We start from the raw sequence: 21,494 nt of genomic DNA, 5'->3' as shown, positions 1-21,494 counted from the left end.
CTTGCAAGTCCACAACACAATGGCAAAGACAGGAGCAGGTATGATTGCTACTACTCACCCAGAAATCTCAATAACTAACCATCTATTTAGACCAAAATCTACCATCATCTAAACATCTTCTATGCTCCACCCTTGGAAAACTTTCACTACTATTAATGGCTGTCGCCCCTTCCTGCCCAAACTCATACACACTTCAAGAAAGGTGTGGCTGTCTGGGAGGTGATGTCAGTCAAACCACAAATAGTTCATCTGCAAAACAGTGTGGGTGTTTTAAAGGGAATGTGGATCTTTCAGATTAATTTGAGGAGTGCCTTTGATTTGCATGCCCAACATTTTATCATCTCCTAAAGTCTTGGTCTTGTCTGGGGCTTGGGGCCATGACTTGGGTCTCAGTTTAGGTGGTATTTACAGCACTTTTCCCTTCATGTCTTTTCCTCCCTTCCATCTCTCTCTCATACTCCTTACTTGAGCACCAGCGGCAATTAACATGAATTGAAGCCTCCAAGACTTTTAAATTGTTGTGGTTTCTCTTCACCTTCCCTTCTCCTCAAGGGGATTTTCGCTTCAACCACAAAAACAAGTCAACGGTTTCAGCTGTAATCATTACCCTGCATTTAAACACTCAGCTTAAAATGTGATGTTGACAAAGTGATTTCGATTTTCAGTGGAAGCCAGGATATCTGACAGCTTGATTTTACATTAAAGGCTTTAAGACAGGGAAATTCATTTTCTTCAAATCCAGTGAGAACAATTTGTACCTTGCAATGATATTTATTTCAATGAGACACATAAAAAAAAATCCCTTTTCCCAACCAGAATTTATCAGATCACATATTCTTTTCACTGGTTCCCTCAATTATCTTAGAATTAGAAACAACCATGGTGATTCCTTCGACTTTCTAACTCCTGGTCCTCCTGCCTTTCACTACCCTTCCTCACTGAGCTCTTTCAGAGACGGAGCGTCTGCTGATCTCAGTAGAAATCCAGGTGCCACCTCAGTATTTTCTTTCCTTTCTTATCTTCTCCTCGTACTCCCAATCAACCAGTGCGTCCTTACCCCTTTCCCTCTATCCTAACTCACCTTTATCTGAACCTCCTCCAAGCTCAGTACAAACCATGCTTCATCCTGTTTCACATCCTCTCCCTCACCTCTTCTTGAACTGCTCTTTTTAGCTCCTTTACCAAATAAGTGTTTAGTTCCTCATTACACGACTTACTTTAACATATACTTCATGGCTTTTACAAACAACAGCTATTTATGTCATTAAAGATCAATATAGATTAATAGTATAAAATCTGCTGTGTATAAGTATTTTAGGGCATACATTTGCATTCAGGCTGACTTTAAAAATGGCACCAAAACTCTGTTACAGGCTTTGGTAAGAGCTGCAGCCTAGAATAATCATCTAATTACCGGTTTGGGTCGCTTCCAAAATGAAGCTGGAAATTATTATCATAATTTGAAAATAAGTCATGACCAGAATCCACCTCAGAATAATCATCCTCTCTCCTCCTCTACTCCTCACTCCCACACTTGCCCAAACTTTTCACTCTTCCATCATCCTCACCAGAAACAGAGCAACAGCTGATCCCAGTATAAATCCGGCCACTACGTCCGAACAGTGGTTTCGGTACTCTGAGACTCGGTTGAGGCCGGTGAGGAAGGCTGAACAGAGGGTGCCCAGACAGAGCACAGGCTTGGCCAGGCGGCTGGACTTGGTCTTGATGGTGCTGGTGATGTACATCTGGAAAGGAGGACAGAGGGCAGATTAAATCAGACGGTGAAGAAAGCCATGACAGCTGACAATGCTTCAAATAGGGTATGGATGTTGCTGCAAAGAAGCTACGTATACATATACAACATGGATGCTTCACTCACATCTTTAACCCAGCGGCACAGAAGATCTTTACAATGACCACAGTTTTAAGATGGACACCTAAGATTAGTATTACCAATTCAGTATCTGACCAAATGTCAACCCTTCTATTCCTATGACACTGAATAATGGCCAGAAAATGTTTTTGCAGAACATTATGATGTCACTGTGACGTTGACTGATATAAAATGTCACCACTTTATCGTTTTATTCTATCAGACATTTCTAGGAAATTTTGTCTTAATTACCAGATGAATTCTTGAGTGTTTGCCAAAAACATGTTTTGTGAGGTCATATTGACCTTGACCTTTTACCACCAAATTTTGATTAGTTCATTCTTGAATTCAAGTGGCAGAGTGCCACATTTGAAGCAGTTCCCTAAAGGCCTCCTTGAGATGTCATGTCTATAAAAGTAAGACAACAGTTAGGTCACAGTGGCCTTGACCTTTGGCCACCAAATAAAAACAGCTCAAGTTTGAAGAAATTTCCTCAAGGTGTTCTTGAGATATCATGTTTATGAGAATGAGATGGACGCAGGGTCACAGTGACCTTGACCTTTGACCACTGAATTCTAATTGTTTAGTACTGATTCTAAGTGGATGTTTGGCCCATGTTTGAAGACATTACAGGTGTTCTTCAGATATCATGTTCACGAGAATGGCATGGACGCAAGGTCACAGTGATCTTGGATTTTGACCTGTAACCACTAAAATATAATCCTCGTGTCCCAAATGGATGTCTTTGCCAAATTTGAAGAAACTCCCTCAAGGTGTTCCTGAGATATTCTGTTCACAAGAATGAGACAAACTTGAGGTCATAGTGACCTTGACCTTTGTCCACTAAATTCTAATTCGTTTATTGTTGAGTCCATTCGGATGTTTGTCCCAAGTTTGAAGAAATCTAAAGGTGTTCTTAAGATATCGAATTCATGAGAATGAGATGGATGCAAGGTCACAATGATCTTGATCTTTGACTTGTGACCATTAAAATGTAATTAGTTTGTTCTCGTCCAAGTGGATTTTTTTGCCAAATTTGAAGAGACTCCCTCAAGATGGTTCTGAGTTTTTCTGTTCACAAGAATGGGACCGATACACGGACGGACGTACAAACAGAAAACATAATGCCTCCAGCCACGGCTACCAGCGGAAAGGCAAAAAAATATGCTCTCTACTGTGTCCCAAAGATCTAAGGTTTCACCTGTACCACTCTTTAGGCAGACAAGCACAGAAGCGATCCCATGCAGTGTAACTGGAGGTGTTCCCACAGAAATGGAATCAAATATTTTACCATTTTATGAGAGCACAGAGCCTCCATTGAACAGCAAAACGGTTAAAGAAAGATGTCACAAACTTACATCATATGAGTGAAATACCTTTCCAAAACAAGGAGCTTTTTTTCACAGAGAATAGAAGATTACAAGATTAACCTAATAGGGGGAACCTCTGAGAAGACTGTCAGCATTTAAAAACATCAGTCTTCCTACATATGTTCTCACTTCTTGAACTTTTACCTCCTCCCACGTCAGACCTTGGAGCTGCGCGAATCAAATCCTCTTTTCATCAACAACCTGTCTTTGTATTCTTCTCACTTGTGCTGATAAAATCTGCACCTCTACTCCCCCTCCTTTCACTTTCCAGCAGCTGAGCTCCTCCGTCACTGTAATATCACACACCAGCCCTTCAAATAGCCCTTCAAAAGCCATTCTTCATGTGTTCCTCAGGCCAATTTTCTAAAAATGCCCGGACCCACCCTACGCTTGTATTATACATTCCTCGACACACTTCCAAGAAGTATGAAGTCCCTCCTCACCGGTTCCTCCATCAAAGATAGATGCGCTACAGAAAACATTCCTTCTTATTCACAGCCTTTTTAAATAACAAATTTAGTGTGGAACTTTAATCAGTCCCGGCTAAAGAGATCTATTCATCTCTGATTGTTTGGGTGTTTTTTACTATGTAAAAATTTGTTTACACCAAGATTTAAAGTAATTACACTCAGTCCCAAATGAGAAACTCTAGAACCACAAGTACACTTGACACTGATTTTTAATTAACCTTGCTCATTGAAGAAAATCTGCAAATTTGGTAAAGAATTTCAATACATGTTTTGTCTTCACTTTATTATATGATATTGATTTAAATTCAGAAAGAAGTTATGCTCAGGGAAATACTTGTTTGTACACTGCAGTATACTTATACTGTATTCATGTGTATAATTGCCTTAACTTTTAATTTTGTTTATGAAGTACAAGTACTTAGACAAAACTTAGAATTTAGAATACAAACTGCATAATTGGAGGCTTATATTTTAGTTCAGCAATAAAAAGCTCTTAATTGACCACAGTTAAACTAACGAGTCTGATGGTTCCAGCCTTCAATAGGCAAGTTTGATCCTCGTGAATGTCTTCATTCCTGTGACTGATGCTTTACCACCACATGCCCATGCTTAAAGGGACAGTTCACCCCAGAATCAAACATACATATGTTTCTTCTGACCTGTAGTTAGGCCAGCCACTGGGAAATATGAGCAGGGGGAGAAGAGCTGTGTCTCAATTCAGGGGCTGGAGCCTTCAAAGGCTACATTTGAGGACCAATTGCGTCACATCGGCGCGACCAAGGCTCTCCCATTTCAAAGTCTCCTTCAAATGTGGCTGAGAAATGCAGCCTTCTTTCCCATAGTTTGGAGGATGCAACGGATATATCCTTCGTGGCCCAGCCTATCCCAAGAGGCATTGGGATGATTATATATCAAGCGAAGTCAAGTAACAGTTGGTAACTAGCTTACAGTTTACCATTGTTAACATTACTATAAGCTAAAAGCACACAGCTTGAACAATCTTAATTTAATACGTTTACCTGAAAACGGTCCTCCATCAGCCTGAAATATATCAAACAGCCGTTTCTCTTGCGACGAAACATCTCCTCAAATATTAAATACCAATCTCTGGGTCCATGATTTAGGGCTAACTAACTTATTAGCTTACTCCCTCTTTCGTCAAGCCCAGCTGGTTGCTAAGTAACAGGGACATCAACGGATCAGGGCGAGCGCAACTGGTGATGCAACCAGGAAATCCTCTGCCAACCAGACCATCCCGTTTCTGAGACCATTCTATTTGGCTGATGCGGTCTTTAAAGGATGTGGCCGATGAAGACTGTGAAAGCTGCATCCTTCAAATGCTGCAGCCCCTGAATTGAGACACAGCTAAGGGGAGCACAATGCAAAATTTTATACTTCCTGTGAGTATAATCCAATTAATCATATTTCCACATGTATTTTGTATCCACTCCGTTTTAAGATCTTACATTTTGAAAAGCAGAGGTAGTCACATGTTTGTCCGGCGCTTCTTTCCAATGAAGTCAAATAAAACACTGATTTAAGAAATTATTGCAAGGTATTAAATCATAAAATCAAATCATAGGTGAACAAATATGCCTAAAATAAATTTATTCAATCTTAAGGGCTACTATAACCATATATTGGTTAAGTTGAGTGCTGAACTGAAATCGTGATTGACAACTCTCAGTTTCCCAGTCATACTCAATTTATGCAATTCCAAGACTGTTCAAGGACCACAGTATGCAGAAATATTTAAATACACCATTTTGAAAAAAGGCAATGTTCCTTTTTCCCCTCGCCAAAATTTAGCGGAACTTTGAAGCACGACTTGGCCCCCTTTCCAACAAGATAGCATGACGTGGTTAGTACTACTGGATGCCTCAGGTCCTCTAGCACAGTGGCTCCCAACTGGTGGGTTGCGGGTCAATTCTGAATGGACCTCAAGTGACTCGTGAACATTTCAGGTTTGTTGAAAGCACACTTTATTTTGAAGTACAGTAAATTTCTGGCAAAGAGCTCTTATTTTGAAGTGCTGTTTCCTACAGTAGACTGGGTAACTAATGGACAACCACTTGACAGAGACAGCAAACTAGCTCTACCACATGGCCAAACACAAATATGGTGCTAAATGTATGACTGTATGGACCTTGAACTAATGACTAAGGAGAAATCTGGACCCCGTGGCTGGATCAGTTTGGAACTACTGCTCTAGTTTAATGTGATACCAGTGTCTTCACTATAGCTTTAAAACTGAGCCCGATAGAGCAAGTGTTATTATACAACATTAGTCTGCCTCACTTTTCACTAGTGATGGCCTCATGAAGCCTTATGAAGCATTTTCTTTATTTTCTGAACCCACTAGATGGCACTCTTGGTTTAAAGAGAGAGTCTCAAAGAATGGCAATTCAGTGTGTTTTTAAACCTCTTGTTGAACAAAAAGCGCCATCTAGTGGGCTCAAAAAATAAAGAAAATGTGTCATGAGGCTTCATCTGGCCATCACTAACTTTTCACCATCAGCTCTGCCTGTATCTGCTGCCTTGCCTTGCCAGACATTTGTCCATTGCCTCTTTATAGGTGTCAGCGCAATACACAAGCAAATGTAAGAAAACACTGGAGTTGTTCTCAAGTCTTAAAGCGAATCAGGTGATACCATGCCATGTTACACAATAAGTTAAACAGTAATCAACCTAAATATACAGTATGTGATGTTATGTGATGGTTTTTCCATTGTTTAAACCTCCCATCCTGTAAAATGCCCACATTAAACTCTATTATAGTGCCTGGTGCTCATGTACATTCTCCTCACCGTCAGGTAAACAGCCGAGTAAACACTCAGCGAAGCATCCTTGGATGGGAACGACCTGCGAGCGTTCTCCACGACAACAGGGTTCCCAGTGCAGATGTTGCCGTTGACGATAAACTGGTGATTAAAACGGCACTCGGTGCCGGTGTAGTTGGGCTTGCAGACAGACAGGAAGTAGGGCGAGAGACCTCCCGTCACCACCTGGCCTGCGTTGACGAAGATGTCTGTGGCAAACAGACCAAATGCAAACACACCTGGGGCACACAGACACGCAGATACACGGATGAGAATTTATAGCTCATAAAAACCCAAAGCAAAGGAACATTAACACATAGGCACAAAGTTATAAATGCTTCACACTCATTTCCGCCTTAGATCGTGGTCTAATCACCTTATATCCGGGGTTAAATTGGCCTGTGACTATCTGGCTCCCAGTGCTGGTCCATAAGCTCCCAGCTGTCATTAGGCAGAACTAAACCCCAGGATATCTACTGTTAACAACATTACAGTTATCCTATACTATCAATTTAAATGCAAATAGTATTGATTTTGTATTGGAATCAAATGAAGGTAATATGGAGGGAAAGAGGAGTGGACCACAGGCAAAGACAGAAACATAAACACGCAGAAAAAAATTGCATTTAATATGAATGATTGCACTGACACTTTAAGCCCACCAACCCTAACCAATGTCTGCGTCTGCATTCCTTTTGCTGTGAAATATGACTGCTGATTATCTGGCCTGCTTAGCCATGAAATTACTCTGCTTTGTATTCTCATCCAAGGGGGGCTGCAGAGGGCTGGGGTGGTGGGGGAGCGGGAATGTTCGGGTGCCAGTGAGGGGTACAGGGACACGATTGTGTGAAGGGCATCATTGAGGGAAATAGAGATGGGGGAATTAGGGTGAGAGGAGAGGAGATGGGAGCGAGCAAGAGAGCAGGAAACTAAGCCTTGGTGACCCTACAAATTTGAGAGATTGTTCAGGAGCAGACGGAAACATAAATCATGTGAATTGCCTAATGAATTTCTGATGAGTGTTTTATAAATTGGAGGGATATTATTTAAAAATGAACAATACAGTTCCTGATTACGCCAGGAAAGTCCAGCAGACGACCTCATTTACTGGAACAGATAGCAAAGAGTCTGTCACTCTGCCCAGTGCTACTCAAGCTTTGTGGAGAAGTGGCTATAAAGATTTATATTCAAAGGTCGAAGCTGGACGTCTTGTGCGGTCTTTTGGAGGAGTGACACAGGTATGTAATGTGAGGTTACAAACTTTACCTGTAATTGTGGTGCAAAGCTGCCCTACTGTAAGAAATCTTTTACATATTGCCTCTATGCGATCCAGCGTCTTTGATAAAGATGTTTAAATTCAATTTTGTTTCAGTGGCTAATGCAGTTTTAGAGAAGCTGCAGTAAATGCATCACAGCTGGACTTGATCCCAGTTGGCTCCCTTCACTGAAGAATTACTAAAATCAGTTCAGTCAGGCCAGTTTGCTGTATTTAAACTGAAAAGCCTCCACCAGCAAGTTTGCCTACCTAAGATTTAAATCAAAGCAGATGGTCAGAGGTCAGCCAATCAGGATCAACCACACACAACACATGACATAAGCAGTTCTGATTAAGCCACACTAACTCCCACAGTCCAAAGGCACAGGCAGGTCAGGCTAACAGCACTCTAATTTGTCCTCTGGTGTGAATGTGAGTGTGTCTGTCTGGTTGTCAGCCGTGTGATTGACTGGCGACCTGTCCAGGGTGTACCCCGCCTCTCGCCCAATGTCAGCTGGGATCGGCTCCAGCCACGCGCAACCCTCTAAGGATAAACGGTTACAGACAAGAGCTGGAGGGATGGATGGATTTCAAAGTGTAGACTCAAGAGGAATACAAAGCAGCTCAATATTATTTCTTAGTATGCATGTGCATGCTTATTTAGTGTTTTCCTCTGTAATGGGTATAATGTAATTTTATTTACACTTTAAGAGGGTTGAGCTCTTGGATCATTTAAAGGGACAATTCACCCAAAATCCAAAATACATATTTTTCCTAATTCTTCCTATTGAACAATCTAGATTGTTTTGGTGTCAGTTGTTGAGTGTTCTAGATATCGGCCATCAAGAAGTTTGTCTTCTCTCAAATATAATGGGACTAGATTGCACTCCGCAACACCAGGGATCAGCATGCCCAGGGTCCCTGCCACCCGGCACACAATGCAGAGTCCTGAATCCTGTCCCTGCGGGTGGTGGGACCCACAGGGCGACGGCTCCATATTATCTATTTGGCTCCACTGCCCCATGGCCCAAGGCCCGGCCACCAGACGTTGAGCCAAACCAGGCCTGGCTCCAGGGGGAGCCCTGGTGTCCCCATATCGGGCGAGGTCCTCAAAGTCTCAAGCTCAGCCAACAAGGACTCCATTAATGTTTACATGTTGCGTCCACAATTAGATGCATGCTTCCTTTTGTGCAGTGATACGGTTAGCGGATGTAGTCCGGTAGAAAAGAATAGTTCCTACATGAAACTGCTCACAACAAGGTCTGTGGATTATCTTGAGTCAACATCATCATTCCTGGAAAGAGACATTGCTGATGAGTTTTTCAAATTGTCATTTTTCGACTCTTTGAGCACCACAATCCGAGTGCCATCTAGTTCCATTATATTCAAGTGTAGGCAGACATCTCTACAACTGATATCTCCAACACTCAGCAACTCACACCGAAACTATGTAGATTGATAAATAACTCTACAGGTAAAAGGGAAAAATATGTATTTTTGATTTGGGGGTGAACTGTCCCTTTAGGCAAAGTCTAATACCTACTGAATACACTTAAGGACACACAAACTGCCATTATCTTGACACACATCACCACTGTGCTACTTCCCAGCTTCGTGTATCAGCGCCTCAAATAAGCTGGAAATGTATATTAGTTCCACAGCTGCTGTATTTCTTGTGTCTTTGTGGCATGTCAGGTGTGTGCTACAGACGTGTGCTGTACTTTACTCTCAAGGAACAAACAGAGGATCAAAATCTGCTGCTCTAAACACTTAAAGTATTTCCAGACAACCTCAGCTTTACATGTCTGTGCAGAGGAAGCTACTGTCATGCCCACCCCTGACTGACCTTGTCAACCTCATCTTCTAAATTCTTTCATTTCATCCTTCACTGTGCATCGACCTGTCTCTGACACAACAGAAAAACGGCTGATCCCATCATGTATCGTGTTATTCAAAGGTTGGTGATTGCTTGGTTACCCTGTCTGTTGGTACGCTGCTTGCATTCCAAGTCGAGGGTCACCCTCTTTTGTCCTTTGTAGGATAAATGGGTGCTTTGGCAAGCCCTCCTTACATAATACTGACGGTTTATAGAACATAAACAAGCTCGTCTTAAATACCAAAATCCTCGAGCTCTGAATCATCATGGTTGGTTTTTGAATCGGTAGCTTTCTGCATTGGAGCTCCCCTTGCAGGTGACTGACAGCACCCACATTCAGCTGTCAGCTTAGCCATGATATACAGCGTGTTGCTTCCTTTTCAGAAGCTTCCTCAAAGACTATGAAAGCCACACGAAAAAAAAAATCCAAGTGTTGCAGATGCATTCTTTATTGAGTTATTAACCTTATAAACTCTGCTTCTGTAGTTTAAGTGCATTATTGTCACTGTAATATGAATGGTGATGTGATCACTGGGGTGCGTACAGATATGAACAATAATGTGATCACTTAGCTACAAAAAAACAAATGTAACAAGCCAAACAGTGAGTACGAGTGTTTGTGAAATGATCCATATCAGCTAAATGATCCTCCAGACTCCTGTTTAAAGCCATTTTTACCAGAACATTAAACTACATTTAATTATTGTTATCACTGTCGCCCATAAGATAAAAACTTCCCATGTTATTCCCAGGATATGTGCACATATTTGTGATGTGTGTATGAGTTGTCAGCTACTGCTTGGTACCATCCACCTGAAGGAGCTCAGGGCAGTTTGGCCTACCTGGCATGAAAATGTTCTTACCTATGAAGCGTATGATGCGGCGGATAAGGGGGTTGAGGTAACAACAATCTCCTGTCACAATAGTTTTCTCCTGGGCCAGGAGAGCTTCCCTCGTTGATTTCATCACGTACATGGACACCTCTCCGATAAAAATCTGCGCACAGAAAGACACAGAAACAGGTTGAGATCCAAGACAACACACAGACAAGGGAGAAAAGAAAATATCAAGTTGGGCATCCCATTATAGGGCAGATGGACATTTTGCCCCTGTCTAGCCTGTGTACATAAACCACTGTGTCTTAATGCAGCCTTTCTTCGGGTCCATTATAGTGCGGACATTACATCACGTCTAATGGAAAAACTGCTACTGGACACACAGAATGAAACTCATTGCCAGCTGCCTTGGGTGATGCGGGTTGCTGCAAAAATGTGTGTTTATGAGCGGGAGTGTGTGCATACAGTATGTGTGTACACATGTGGTTATGGTCTTTAGTGTGTGTGTTTGTGTTCATAAAAGAGGTTGTTTCGAGCCTCAGGACAGGTAACAAAACTCATCCATCCCTCACTTTTTTCATCATCAACATGCTCTCGTGAATGCAGCTCTAATCTATTTCTTTCTTTCTTTGCGGCTACAAGCAGAAAGAGCCGCTGATTTCGTGATGTTGGGAAACTCAAAAAAAAAGAACAATGAAGAAAGAGGGACTGACAGCAGTCACATAAAAAGGGTATGAATGTTTTAAAGTTGTGGACTGGATTCGGTCTTGTCTGAATATGTCAGCATGAAGGAAACTGAATTAATATATCCAAACACTTTCTTTTCCCACTGACATAAAGCATGCAAATGCCAAATGAAACTCTCATCAATGCATCATGACAGAGGAACCCATCTTTTGATGCATTATGACCCAGAAACATCTGTCTTCAAAGGCGACATAACCAAAAGGAGGCCTTTATCTTCAAGCAGACTGTGACTGTAAAAGCCAGGCAACTTGTATCATGTGGTTTTGTTAGTTGTGACAAATGAAAATGTATATTTGCAGAGGCTAGAAAGGAGGGACGGTGCAGATTTAACAGTTAACTAACACAATTTCACTACAGGCAATGAATCCGAGGTGGTTTAAAGGAAAAATTCATGATCTAAATGTAAACAAAATTATTCATGGGCTTCTTCTAGCATCATGTGTATATTTTATAATCAACATCAACAAACTATTTTGTTTGAAGTGCGCACATGCAAACAGACCTATGCTAAGTTTTAACTGAAATATAGGTCAGTTTCACCAAGACGGGAGCTCAAATGTGCCTTTATCTCCATTGAGTGTCAGTTATTGACAAACTTTTAAAATAACTTTATTTTTCAAGTGTGTCATTTCCTGATATTTTTCCTAACTAGAATCACAGCTCTGCTGCGTATGCCTTGACGATACAGTCAAGTTGCAGTTACAGTATACACTTATGCTTGTAAAAATATGGATGCTTCACACACACATTTTCCCACCCAGCAGCACAGAAGATCCATACAGTCAGCACAGTTTCAAGGTGGGCACCCATGATTAGTGTCACCAATTGACCTTTCGCTAAGCCCCGCCCCTTTGTGATGGTCCAACAAGCTGTCAGAGTAAGCATGGAGCCCACACTGTAACTAACTGCACTCCCTGAAGAAATATGATCATATTGTTGGAAAAATGAAACAGTGATTCCAGAGAGAAGCAGACAGAGGGGTCTACAGTCTGTGTTTGAAGGATATATCCAGGATGTCAAACTGACTCAGCAGCAACAACAGGTTAAAAAGACAAAGATAGTTAGAAGCTAAAGCCAAACTATAGGCTACACATCACAGTGTAAAAGTGAACCACCACATCACTGCTGATCGCCACACAAGACAATGAATATAAAGGGAAACTTTGCTGATATTGAACCAGCTGTGTGGCATCACAGTGTGTGCAGATGAACGGTGTTTGGCTTCGACCTTGTGCCGCTGCCAGCAACGTTCATCTGCGCACACTGCGATGACACACAGCTGGTTGAATATGAGCAAAGTTTCCCTGCTTCCCTTCACTGGTTCCTGTACTGCAGGGTCGGTCTTTGTTTCACTGTCATAATCATCAAAAAGCAAAAGCAGCATGTGTATACATTCAGTAGGCTATATCTTCAGTAGCTAGCTAGCTAACCCTACACTTTTCAGGGTTTGATTGTGGTTTTGGAACAGGGAGGAAATGTATATCTTTTTCCAACCTCTCCAGGTAACGAGTATCATTAATACACAACGTGCCCCAGGCACAACATTTAGCTCCAAATCCACAAAACCAGCCTGAAAATGAAGGAAATCTGAAACGACCGCATTAGAGTCAATGGAGCACGGCTGTGTTGTTGTCGGACCCTGGTCTGAGCCGGCCCCATGCTACGTTATGATTGGCCAGTCTGCGTCAATTCAGTACCTGACCCAAAGTCTCCTCTTCTGTTCCTGAGTATTATGACATTGAATAATGGGCAGAAAATTGTTTTTGCAGAACATTATGATGTCACAGTGAAGTTGACCTTTAGCCTTTCGGGTTTATAAAATGTCATCACTTCATCATTTTATCCTATTAGACATTTGTATGAGCTTCTGTCATAATTAGTGGATAAATTCTTGAGTTCCTGCCAAAAACATGTTTTATGAGATCACAGTGACCTTTGGTTTTTCGACCACCAAGTTCTAATCAGTTCATTCTTGAGTCCAAGTGGACATTTGTGCCAAATTTGAGGAGACTTCCTCAAGGCCTTCTTGAGATATCATGTTAACAAGAATGACATGCCACTGTCAACTTTGAAGAAATTTCCTAAAGATGTTTTTGAGATATCGCGGTCACCAGATTGGGATGGATGGACAAATGGAAAACTCAAAAACATAATGCCTCTGGTCAAGGCTATGGACGGCGCAAAGGCATAATGATGACTTTAACATTTCCAAGCAACTAGTAATTGCGCTGAAGAATTTGTCTCTCAAGACTTGAGTCTGCCTCTGCCCTGAAAAGGTTAGTTACCACTGACTGATCGCTTCAATTCAACTCATATAAACCTGAGTCTCCTGTATACAATGTCATGAAAATGGAAGGCAACGTTACAGAAAACGGAGGAACAACTTGGCATTCAGCTGAAACTGTGTGGTGTCTGAGCAGAAAATGACAGACAGCTGAACAACAGACACCAAAACCGAACATGCTGATCTATTTCTTAGGGAGTACTTTGCCTAACATGAAACAAACAGATTTCTTGTTCATCTTAATAACACTGACCCATCCGAGAGTTTAACAAATTTATGGGAGCCCAGGTCCGCAGTACCCTTGAAAGTCCATAAAATCCACTACCTGTGACATTAAACTGACAGACAGTGACTGCCCACGGTATTTAGGAGTTCCTTTTTTTCTGTATGTGTGTTTCACCCTATTCACATTTTTATTCACCCACATATTAAATGTGACAACTGTCCCCTGTGGAGAGCCATAAATGATTCATGGAGCGGCTCGTTCCATCATACTGACTGCCAAAAGTAGAGATTTTTGAAACATAATCAAGCATGCAGCCTGAGGCAGCAAAAAACTTGTCTTGACTATTGCACTTTACAATCTGTTAAATACGTGTGTTAATCTTTTCAAATTTGAAGAAAAATAAGTCTTAGTAATATAATTTGAGTAAAGTTTATTGGGAAATATGTAATATATTACAAATATAGTAGCTGACTAAAACAGGCCTCCAAAGTACCAAAACAATCGGTCAAAAAGAAACTCTTCTTAATGTTGACTAATTAATTACTTAATATGACTGATAGATCAAATGACTGTGTGTAATATGAAAGGTGTATCGATGAACCCAACAGTGTGTCCAGACCCAGTTTTGTGGTCACTCTCAGTTCTATGGGGTGTTAGCATGCACATTGTTTCGGCATTCAACGAAACCTGGTTAGATTTAGGCAACAAAAAAACATCATGGTTTGGCTTTATGTCAGTACTTTTGTCACTAACATTACGTGATGTATGTCACATGTTATAAGTAATGTACGACACGTCACATACCATAAAACTTCAATTAATAGTCCAGGCTATTATTTGCATAAATCACTGAAATCAACAGGCGTCTATATGGGACAGGCCTTTGATTCCTTTCACACAAAACCACCAAAGATCTGGAAATACAATCAAATTGTTTATTCAAACCAATATGAATATAACTTGGTCACTCCTTTTCACATTTACGTTGGCATGGCTGTGGTGAGCAGGATCACATATTCATCTGTTGTGGCATTGCCCCCCAGTGAGACATTTTTGGGACAAGGTGATATTAAGTTTGTCTTCTACCCTGGCTGTGAAAATACCTTGTTGTCCACCAGTCTGCCTCTTAGGCACAAGGATAGAAAATATACAGTCAAAGCTTACACAGTGCATTGTTGCTGTAGCTTTTATATCAGATAAACGTATCATTATGATGAATTGGTAATAACACAAATCAATTTTTTTAATAAAGATAACTGGTTAAAAAACTTTATGGACATATGATCAGCGGAAAGGGCAGCTTCAGCTCTTTATGAATATGACCATGGAGATGATGGATCCTGGATTTTTACAGGCTCTTATCTAGGTCAAATGGTTCATGAATGAATTTTACTGTATTTATCCTGCCCTCTGACCCTTACAGACTAAAGGAATATGAATAACTTGCAGAGTAATTGAGGAATGGACACACAATTTGAGGTAGCCAACAACTTGGTTTTATATATATCTGAAGAACGTCTATGAAAACAAAATAAACTGCTTGGCATCCAGACCAGGCATCAAATTGGGACAGGCCCTTATTTGTCAAAATGTGTAGCCACACCGGGCTAGTAAAAGGCACTAGGTGTTTAACTGGGACTAGGCTTCTACTTGAAGTTTTATGGTATGTCACCAGTGTAGCATACTACACATACTTGTTGGTGACGATTCTCAGTCATCCAGGTAATCTTGAGCGCTTTAAACAACTGGAATTGCTTAAGATTCTAGATACACCTGGATCCATCTAACCTAACGACACACATGATGGCCGGGTGGGTCAACGACTCACATGTGACCTCAACAACACCCACACAGAGTTTAAAGTCTGTGACTCTGCACCAGACTCTTAGAACTGAAGAAGCCTCTTGGATGAGAGGTGAAACGTCTTCAAGAAGCCTACGATATAGCAATTAAGATTACACATACTTGAATAATACTGTAGGCTAAGACAAACACTGCTCTCCTGGGTGAAAGTCTTGTGTTTGTTTGACCCATCCACCACCCCTCTTGCCCACCCTATAGGGCTTTCTTCAATATTTAAACAACACTGAGCAAACTGTATCGCTTTTTATGCTACATCACGTCACTTCCTCCTTTGCTCCTTTGCACCATCAAACTTTGGACATAATTATTGACTAGCCGGTGAACACAGTTAAACATTAAGCAGCCAAAGGCGCTGATAAATATCATCTGACACCAAAACAGAGCAAAATTAGAGGGAGTATCACAAGCTGGGCAGGAACATAACACCTAATAAATGCTACTGTTGCTCCATGTCTGATGGATGTCTAAACAGGGAACAGTTTGCTCTCATTCACATTGACACATTCACTTTATAAGGTGATAATATGTAAAGTTGTTGTGTTCACAGCTTGTTATGCCTCCCCGAAGTGGAAAAAAAAAAATCAATTAATGCTCCTTTAATGTTTTCCTAATGAGTCGATTATTTTCAGTATTGCCATCAAGACGCACATAAAAGTGAGTGGAATTAGCCATCAAGGGCCTTAATTGGTATGGAAAGAATGTATTGGATTTCTTAGACTTCAATACCCTCCGTCTATGATATGTCTCTACCTTCAGAGAAAGTTCATCTTAAGAAACTTAGACAGGCAGTCGGTACCTGAATCAACAACAACACCAAGCTTTCATAATGTTGAGGATGAAGGATTGACTTTCTGACGCCTGTCCATGGCTAAACAGATTTATAGACCGTTGCATGAATACAACCTTTCTAACCTCCACAGCCTCCCATTGGTCCAGCCATGTGGAACATTCTGAATAAATTACTGCCTCTTTACTAATTGGCCAACATCCCAGCCCTGTCATGATTAATTCTGATTGGCTGCTCCTCTGGTTTATGACGCATGTGGCGACGGAGCGATATACAGTGTGAACCACAACTGTAGCACCTGACACAGCACTCTCAAAGGGCACAATTAAAAAGTTTGGGATAGCATACAGATGGGTAAAGAGACTCAGGCCACATGTAGGCCAATGAGAGAGAGAAGAAAGAGACTGGAATGCGGGAAACGACCAGCAGGGTTAAAGGAAAGTCGAACAGCTGACACAGCACTCAACAAGGAGGGGTGTGTGATCAGAGACGAGCAGGATAAAGGACGAAAGGATTCATCTAATCAGGATTTAATGAGTTTTACGTATAACTGAACACCAAAAAAATTACATTGTGTAACCATAAGAGACATAAAACACATGATACATAAAGAAAAAAGAGTTCTGTGTGCTCAGAAGTTTTTGCTTATTTTCCAGTCAGTCTATAATTATATTTCTTTTTCTGTGAAGTAATCAGTGCAGAAGAGTCTGTCAAAACTGCACACAGATGCACTCTAACCAAATCAGCTGTGAATAATACTGTCTGTCACATTTCCTAGCCAATCAGAGCACTCTTCTGAATTTTAAACCAATTTATTTCATTCTGTTGTGTATGTCAGAGTGTGTAGGTGTGTAACACTGCGTACTGCTGATGCGCCTGCACACCAATTAGCTACGAGGAGGGAATGCGAGCTCCAGGATGTGCTTTACTTGTTCAATAAAAGTAACAATAATTCAGATTTTTACTTCCGACTAACACGCCGGCAACCGCACTCAGTGTTTAGAGCCCGAGAGCAAAGAACCAAGTGTCCCAGATAATAAACACAAAAAGCGAGAGACACAAAGAGGCAGCAGAACAGTAATATCTCATTACAAATAAATGCGTGGCGTGTGTCCAGGAACCAGACATCTTTTACAATCACATCCCAGATTAAGTGCCTCTTGAAATCGTAATAGAAAAGGAAGATGTCTGTTTGGAGAGGGACCTGGGATATAAAAATGGGACACATACAGTACACTGCTAAAAGCCTTTTCACAGCACTCCACAGTCCTAAAACTAAATTTTAGATTTGCTGTGGAGCATTCAATAGAACATGACTTATTCGACCAAGAAAGAGACTGACACCAATTTCATAATGACATCAATATATTAAGACACACTCCAGTGGTGACGTGGGTTATGAAGAAGTCTGCTGTAACTACATATGTCTCCCCTGCTCACGAAGTATACATAAGTAAGGTAAAGGAGGTTATTGGGTTGGTGCAGGGAGGGGAGCAGTGAGACCTGGCATTAGGGGAGTGTCTCTGGGACGCCAGAGATCACTGTCTAGCCTCCTGGAGGTGTCGTGGGACCAACTAGACGAAACACTGGTGAAAGGAGGTTCCCACCCGATGACCCCAAAGACATGTTAGTTATCACTGCTCATTGGTTGGTATAGTTAAGCCTTGCCATAATAGCTTATCATAGGGCTTAGGTTTTTCACTGAGTGTTGATCCTTTCTCTAGAACACAAACTTCTTGTGTTTATTTGAACTCAGGACATAAAATGACAGTGAATGTATAGGAAAGGTACAGTATTTATATTTAAGTATAATGTGAGCAATGCAAGTGTAATTGGTGACTCTAAATTGTCCGTAGGTGTGAATGTGAGTGTGAATGTTTGTCTATCTCTATGTGTCAGCCCTGCGATAGTCTGGTGACCTGTCCAGGGTGTACCCCGCCTCTCGCCCAATGTCAGCTGGGATAGGCTCCAGCCCCCCCATGACCCTCAAGAGGATAAGCTGTTAGAAAATGGATGGATGTATGCAAACATTAAATTTCCTTTGGAAACAGAAGAGTATTTTGAAAGAAGACAATGCATGAAACAGGCAGAACTTGAACTTGACACGGCGTCCTAGAACATATCTACCAAGTTTAGTAAAAATCAATATGGCGGTTAGGCCTAGATAAGAAATTAGCTCTCTAGCGCCCCCATTTTGTTTGATGGGGTCAATAATGGAGGGGTCCCCTCAGATTATGTATGGTCATATGCCTACAAAGTTGCGTGGTGATGGGTGAAACCCTTGAGATGTTATACACCTTTATGTGATGAGCCACGCCCTCCGCAATATTCATTGCCTTATTGAAGCTCAGTTTTAGTAAGTTTTCCAACTTTTGCCAAGAGGGAACTTTAGATATTGGTCCCTAGATTATGTTCACTGAGTTTCATGCAGATCGGTCAAACTTCCTAGGAAGAGATCGATTTTAAGTGTTTTTCAAAAAATTCAAAATGGCGGCAAATCTATATAACCGGAAGTTATGGGTTCTTGAGGCAAATTTGTTCCTCATGAGGAGAGGCATCTCTGTGCAAAGTTTCACGTATCTACAACATACGGAGCATGAGATATGCCCATTCAAAGTTTATAATTTCAATCGGTTGCTATAGCGCCCCCCTTTGGCCAACTGATGTAATATTGCTTCATTCGCAATATTACATCAGTTGCGAATGAAGCAATATTACATCAGTTGCCCCCCTTTGGCCAACTGATGTAATATTGCTTCATTCGCATCCTCCCATGACCCTCTACCACTGTGCCAAATTTCAAATGGACTGACCAAGTCAGTGAGGAGAAAAACGTGGAACAGACACACAGACAGAGTTTTCGTAAGACATTTCAGAAAACTTGTAATACAAAAAATAGTTGCCTTAATGTAAGCAATTAACTGGGGAAGTTTCATGGTGATATCTATCAGTTACTAGGTTTAAAGGTCTGAAATTGTATGGAATTTCAAATTTTTATCTTTAAAAGCCATTTTCTCAAAATAAGTTTTTTATACTCTAAGCTAGAAAAATCTCCACTTCAGTCGCTCCTACATACACCAGCTTTACAGTTATATTCCTGCCTATATTCTGAAGGTTTTTAAAGAGGGGTTTGTTCATATATCATTCATTGTCTGATTTATAGAACATTTTATTCCTAAAAATATGGCAATAATTGTTGTTTTTTTATGGCTGTTGACAGACTTTTTTGATTTATAGAGTCCATAAATATCCATATTCCCCTTTGACTGTAATATGTCATCAAAATAACAGGAATTTTGAACCCTGCTTTATCCAGTGTTCAGATTTCTGTTTGGAAATGTATGCAGATAAGTGCAGATTTAGATATTGCATCATCTGTATATTGACGTATAATGTAATAAAAAAAAAATTGTCTTAATATAAGTAATCACCTGGGGAAGTTTCTTGGTGATATCTATTAGCTAAAGGTTTTAGCCTTTTCACCTGGTGGCTCCCCCTACAATGCATTTAACATACAGTACTCATGTACATTGATAAATGACTATAGGAAGGCAATAAGAAGGAATGGCTCATTGGAAAAGACAGATTTAGCATATTAGCTCCGGTTGGCTCACATAGATCACAAAAAGAGTCTTGCTGTCTTTATTTAAACACCTAATAGACTCATCATACACTCAACTAGAATCATATGTGGGTGAACTACAGCAGTTTGACAACAACACGCTTAAATGCAAATTACTTGAAGTGGCTGTATCATTACAATAGACCTTTATACAGCACTCACTTTGACATGTCATTGTAGGAAAAGCACACGCATATTCAATAACATTAATGATAGCGTAGGGAAGGTTCTGGTATTGTGCATGGGAATCACTTCCTGAGACACTTAATGGAACTGAGCCGTCGTTAATGTTATCAGTCTCACCTGTGCCTTTCAGTGCTGTGACAGGTTGAAATGTCCGCTGTATAAAAGGTCCATTGTGGCACACTTCCACATGTGACAGTAGTGGATGGAGCTTTTCAAAAAAGGTTTGATTGACTGAATTAACTGAACCAAAGATAATGATAATGACAATGAGAACAAACACAGTCTATCTCATAATTTAGGTGAATAATTTCCAGTTTGAATCCTTCAATCAAGGTCCCTTTACTGTTAACACCTTCCAACTTTGAGCTCTACAATACAGTATTTTTGTTATCTTGTTCCCACACTATTTCCTGACTCATTAATGCACCGCATTGACTCTAAAATATACAGAGGCCCCGGTCTGACCATGAAGCATCAGCGACTTCAAACACACTGAACCAGCCCTCTATCTGTATTCTGGGGTTGACTCGTCCTTTGCCGTGCATATGGCCCGTTCCAAACGTGAAAAAATGAATTATAATATTAAACAGACACATGCAAACACTCTACAGGAGGTGTCCGGGAAAATCTTTGACACAGGTTTAATAATGAACTGACCCAGGGGCCCGGAGACATATGGCGCCAAGTCTGGGGTGCTGAGCTGAAGTTGCAAGCATGGAGCTAGACCGACACCTGGTGGCTGAATGTGGATACTGCTGCATGAAGCCTCTGAACCAGCAATGTCATTTGTCGCCTTTGCCCTACATTCACATACAACTCTGATTTACAAACAGCTTGTCTCATATTTTTTGGCCATGACGTGTCCAGAAAATGATTTTAACAAACCCTTTCCACAAAGATATTTTTAAAACGTCCCAGCAGGTAGCACAGGTGTAATTAATGACACTAATGAGTGCTGCACTCAGCTGTGTACGGTGGCTCACTGGCTCGTTAGCAGTATTAATTATACCTGTGCGTCCTGCTATGGCAAGTATGAATATGTGCTGTGAAAGAGGTCCATTGATGTTTTCGGTTGCTCCTGTTGTTTTCCTGCAGTGTCATGTCACAGTGAAAGCATGTCCCACATCCACGCTATTGTGCATGCTAATCCCATACAGCGTGAGCTGCATACTAATTGTCATAGGGTACTGATTTAGCACCACATGCTTAACAGGAAATGATGCAATGTGTGCAAAGTGAGATGTCGGTCCGACTGGAATTTTGGTCACTGACAATTCGAT

At 41.0% G+C, this 21,494-nt stretch overlaps 1 protein-coding gene across 3 annotated transcripts in view; it reads right to left on the bottom strand.

The window, feature by feature from the left end:
- Positions 1–21,494, bottom strand: part of plppr1 (phospholipid phosphatase related 1) — an 87,222-nt gene that overhangs the window by 5,505 nt on the left and 60,223 nt on the right. For all 3 annotated transcript variants that reach the window (XM_033647773.2, XM_078161908.1, XM_078161907.1), the window contains 3 exons: positions 10,527–10,659; positions 6,521–6,771; positions 1,569–1,745 (listed from right to left, as the gene is read on the bottom strand). In XM_033647773.2, the coding sequence (XP_033503664.1) occupies positions 1,569–1,745; positions 6,521–6,771; positions 10,527–10,659 (561 nt within the window). The remainder of the gene's footprint in view (positions 1–1,568; positions 1,746–6,520; positions 6,772–10,526; positions 10,660–21,494) is intronic.

Source organism: Epinephelus lanceolatus, chromosome 19 (genome assembly GCF_041903045.1).
Source record: "Epinephelus lanceolatus isolate andai-2023 chromosome 19, ASM4190304v1, whole genome shotgun sequence".
Classification (NCBI taxonomy): domain Eukaryota; kingdom Metazoa; phylum Chordata; class Actinopteri; order Perciformes; family Serranidae; genus Epinephelus; species Epinephelus lanceolatus.
Note: the sequence above shows the minus strand (reverse complement) of the source record. Positions and strands in the feature narration are given on the sequence as shown.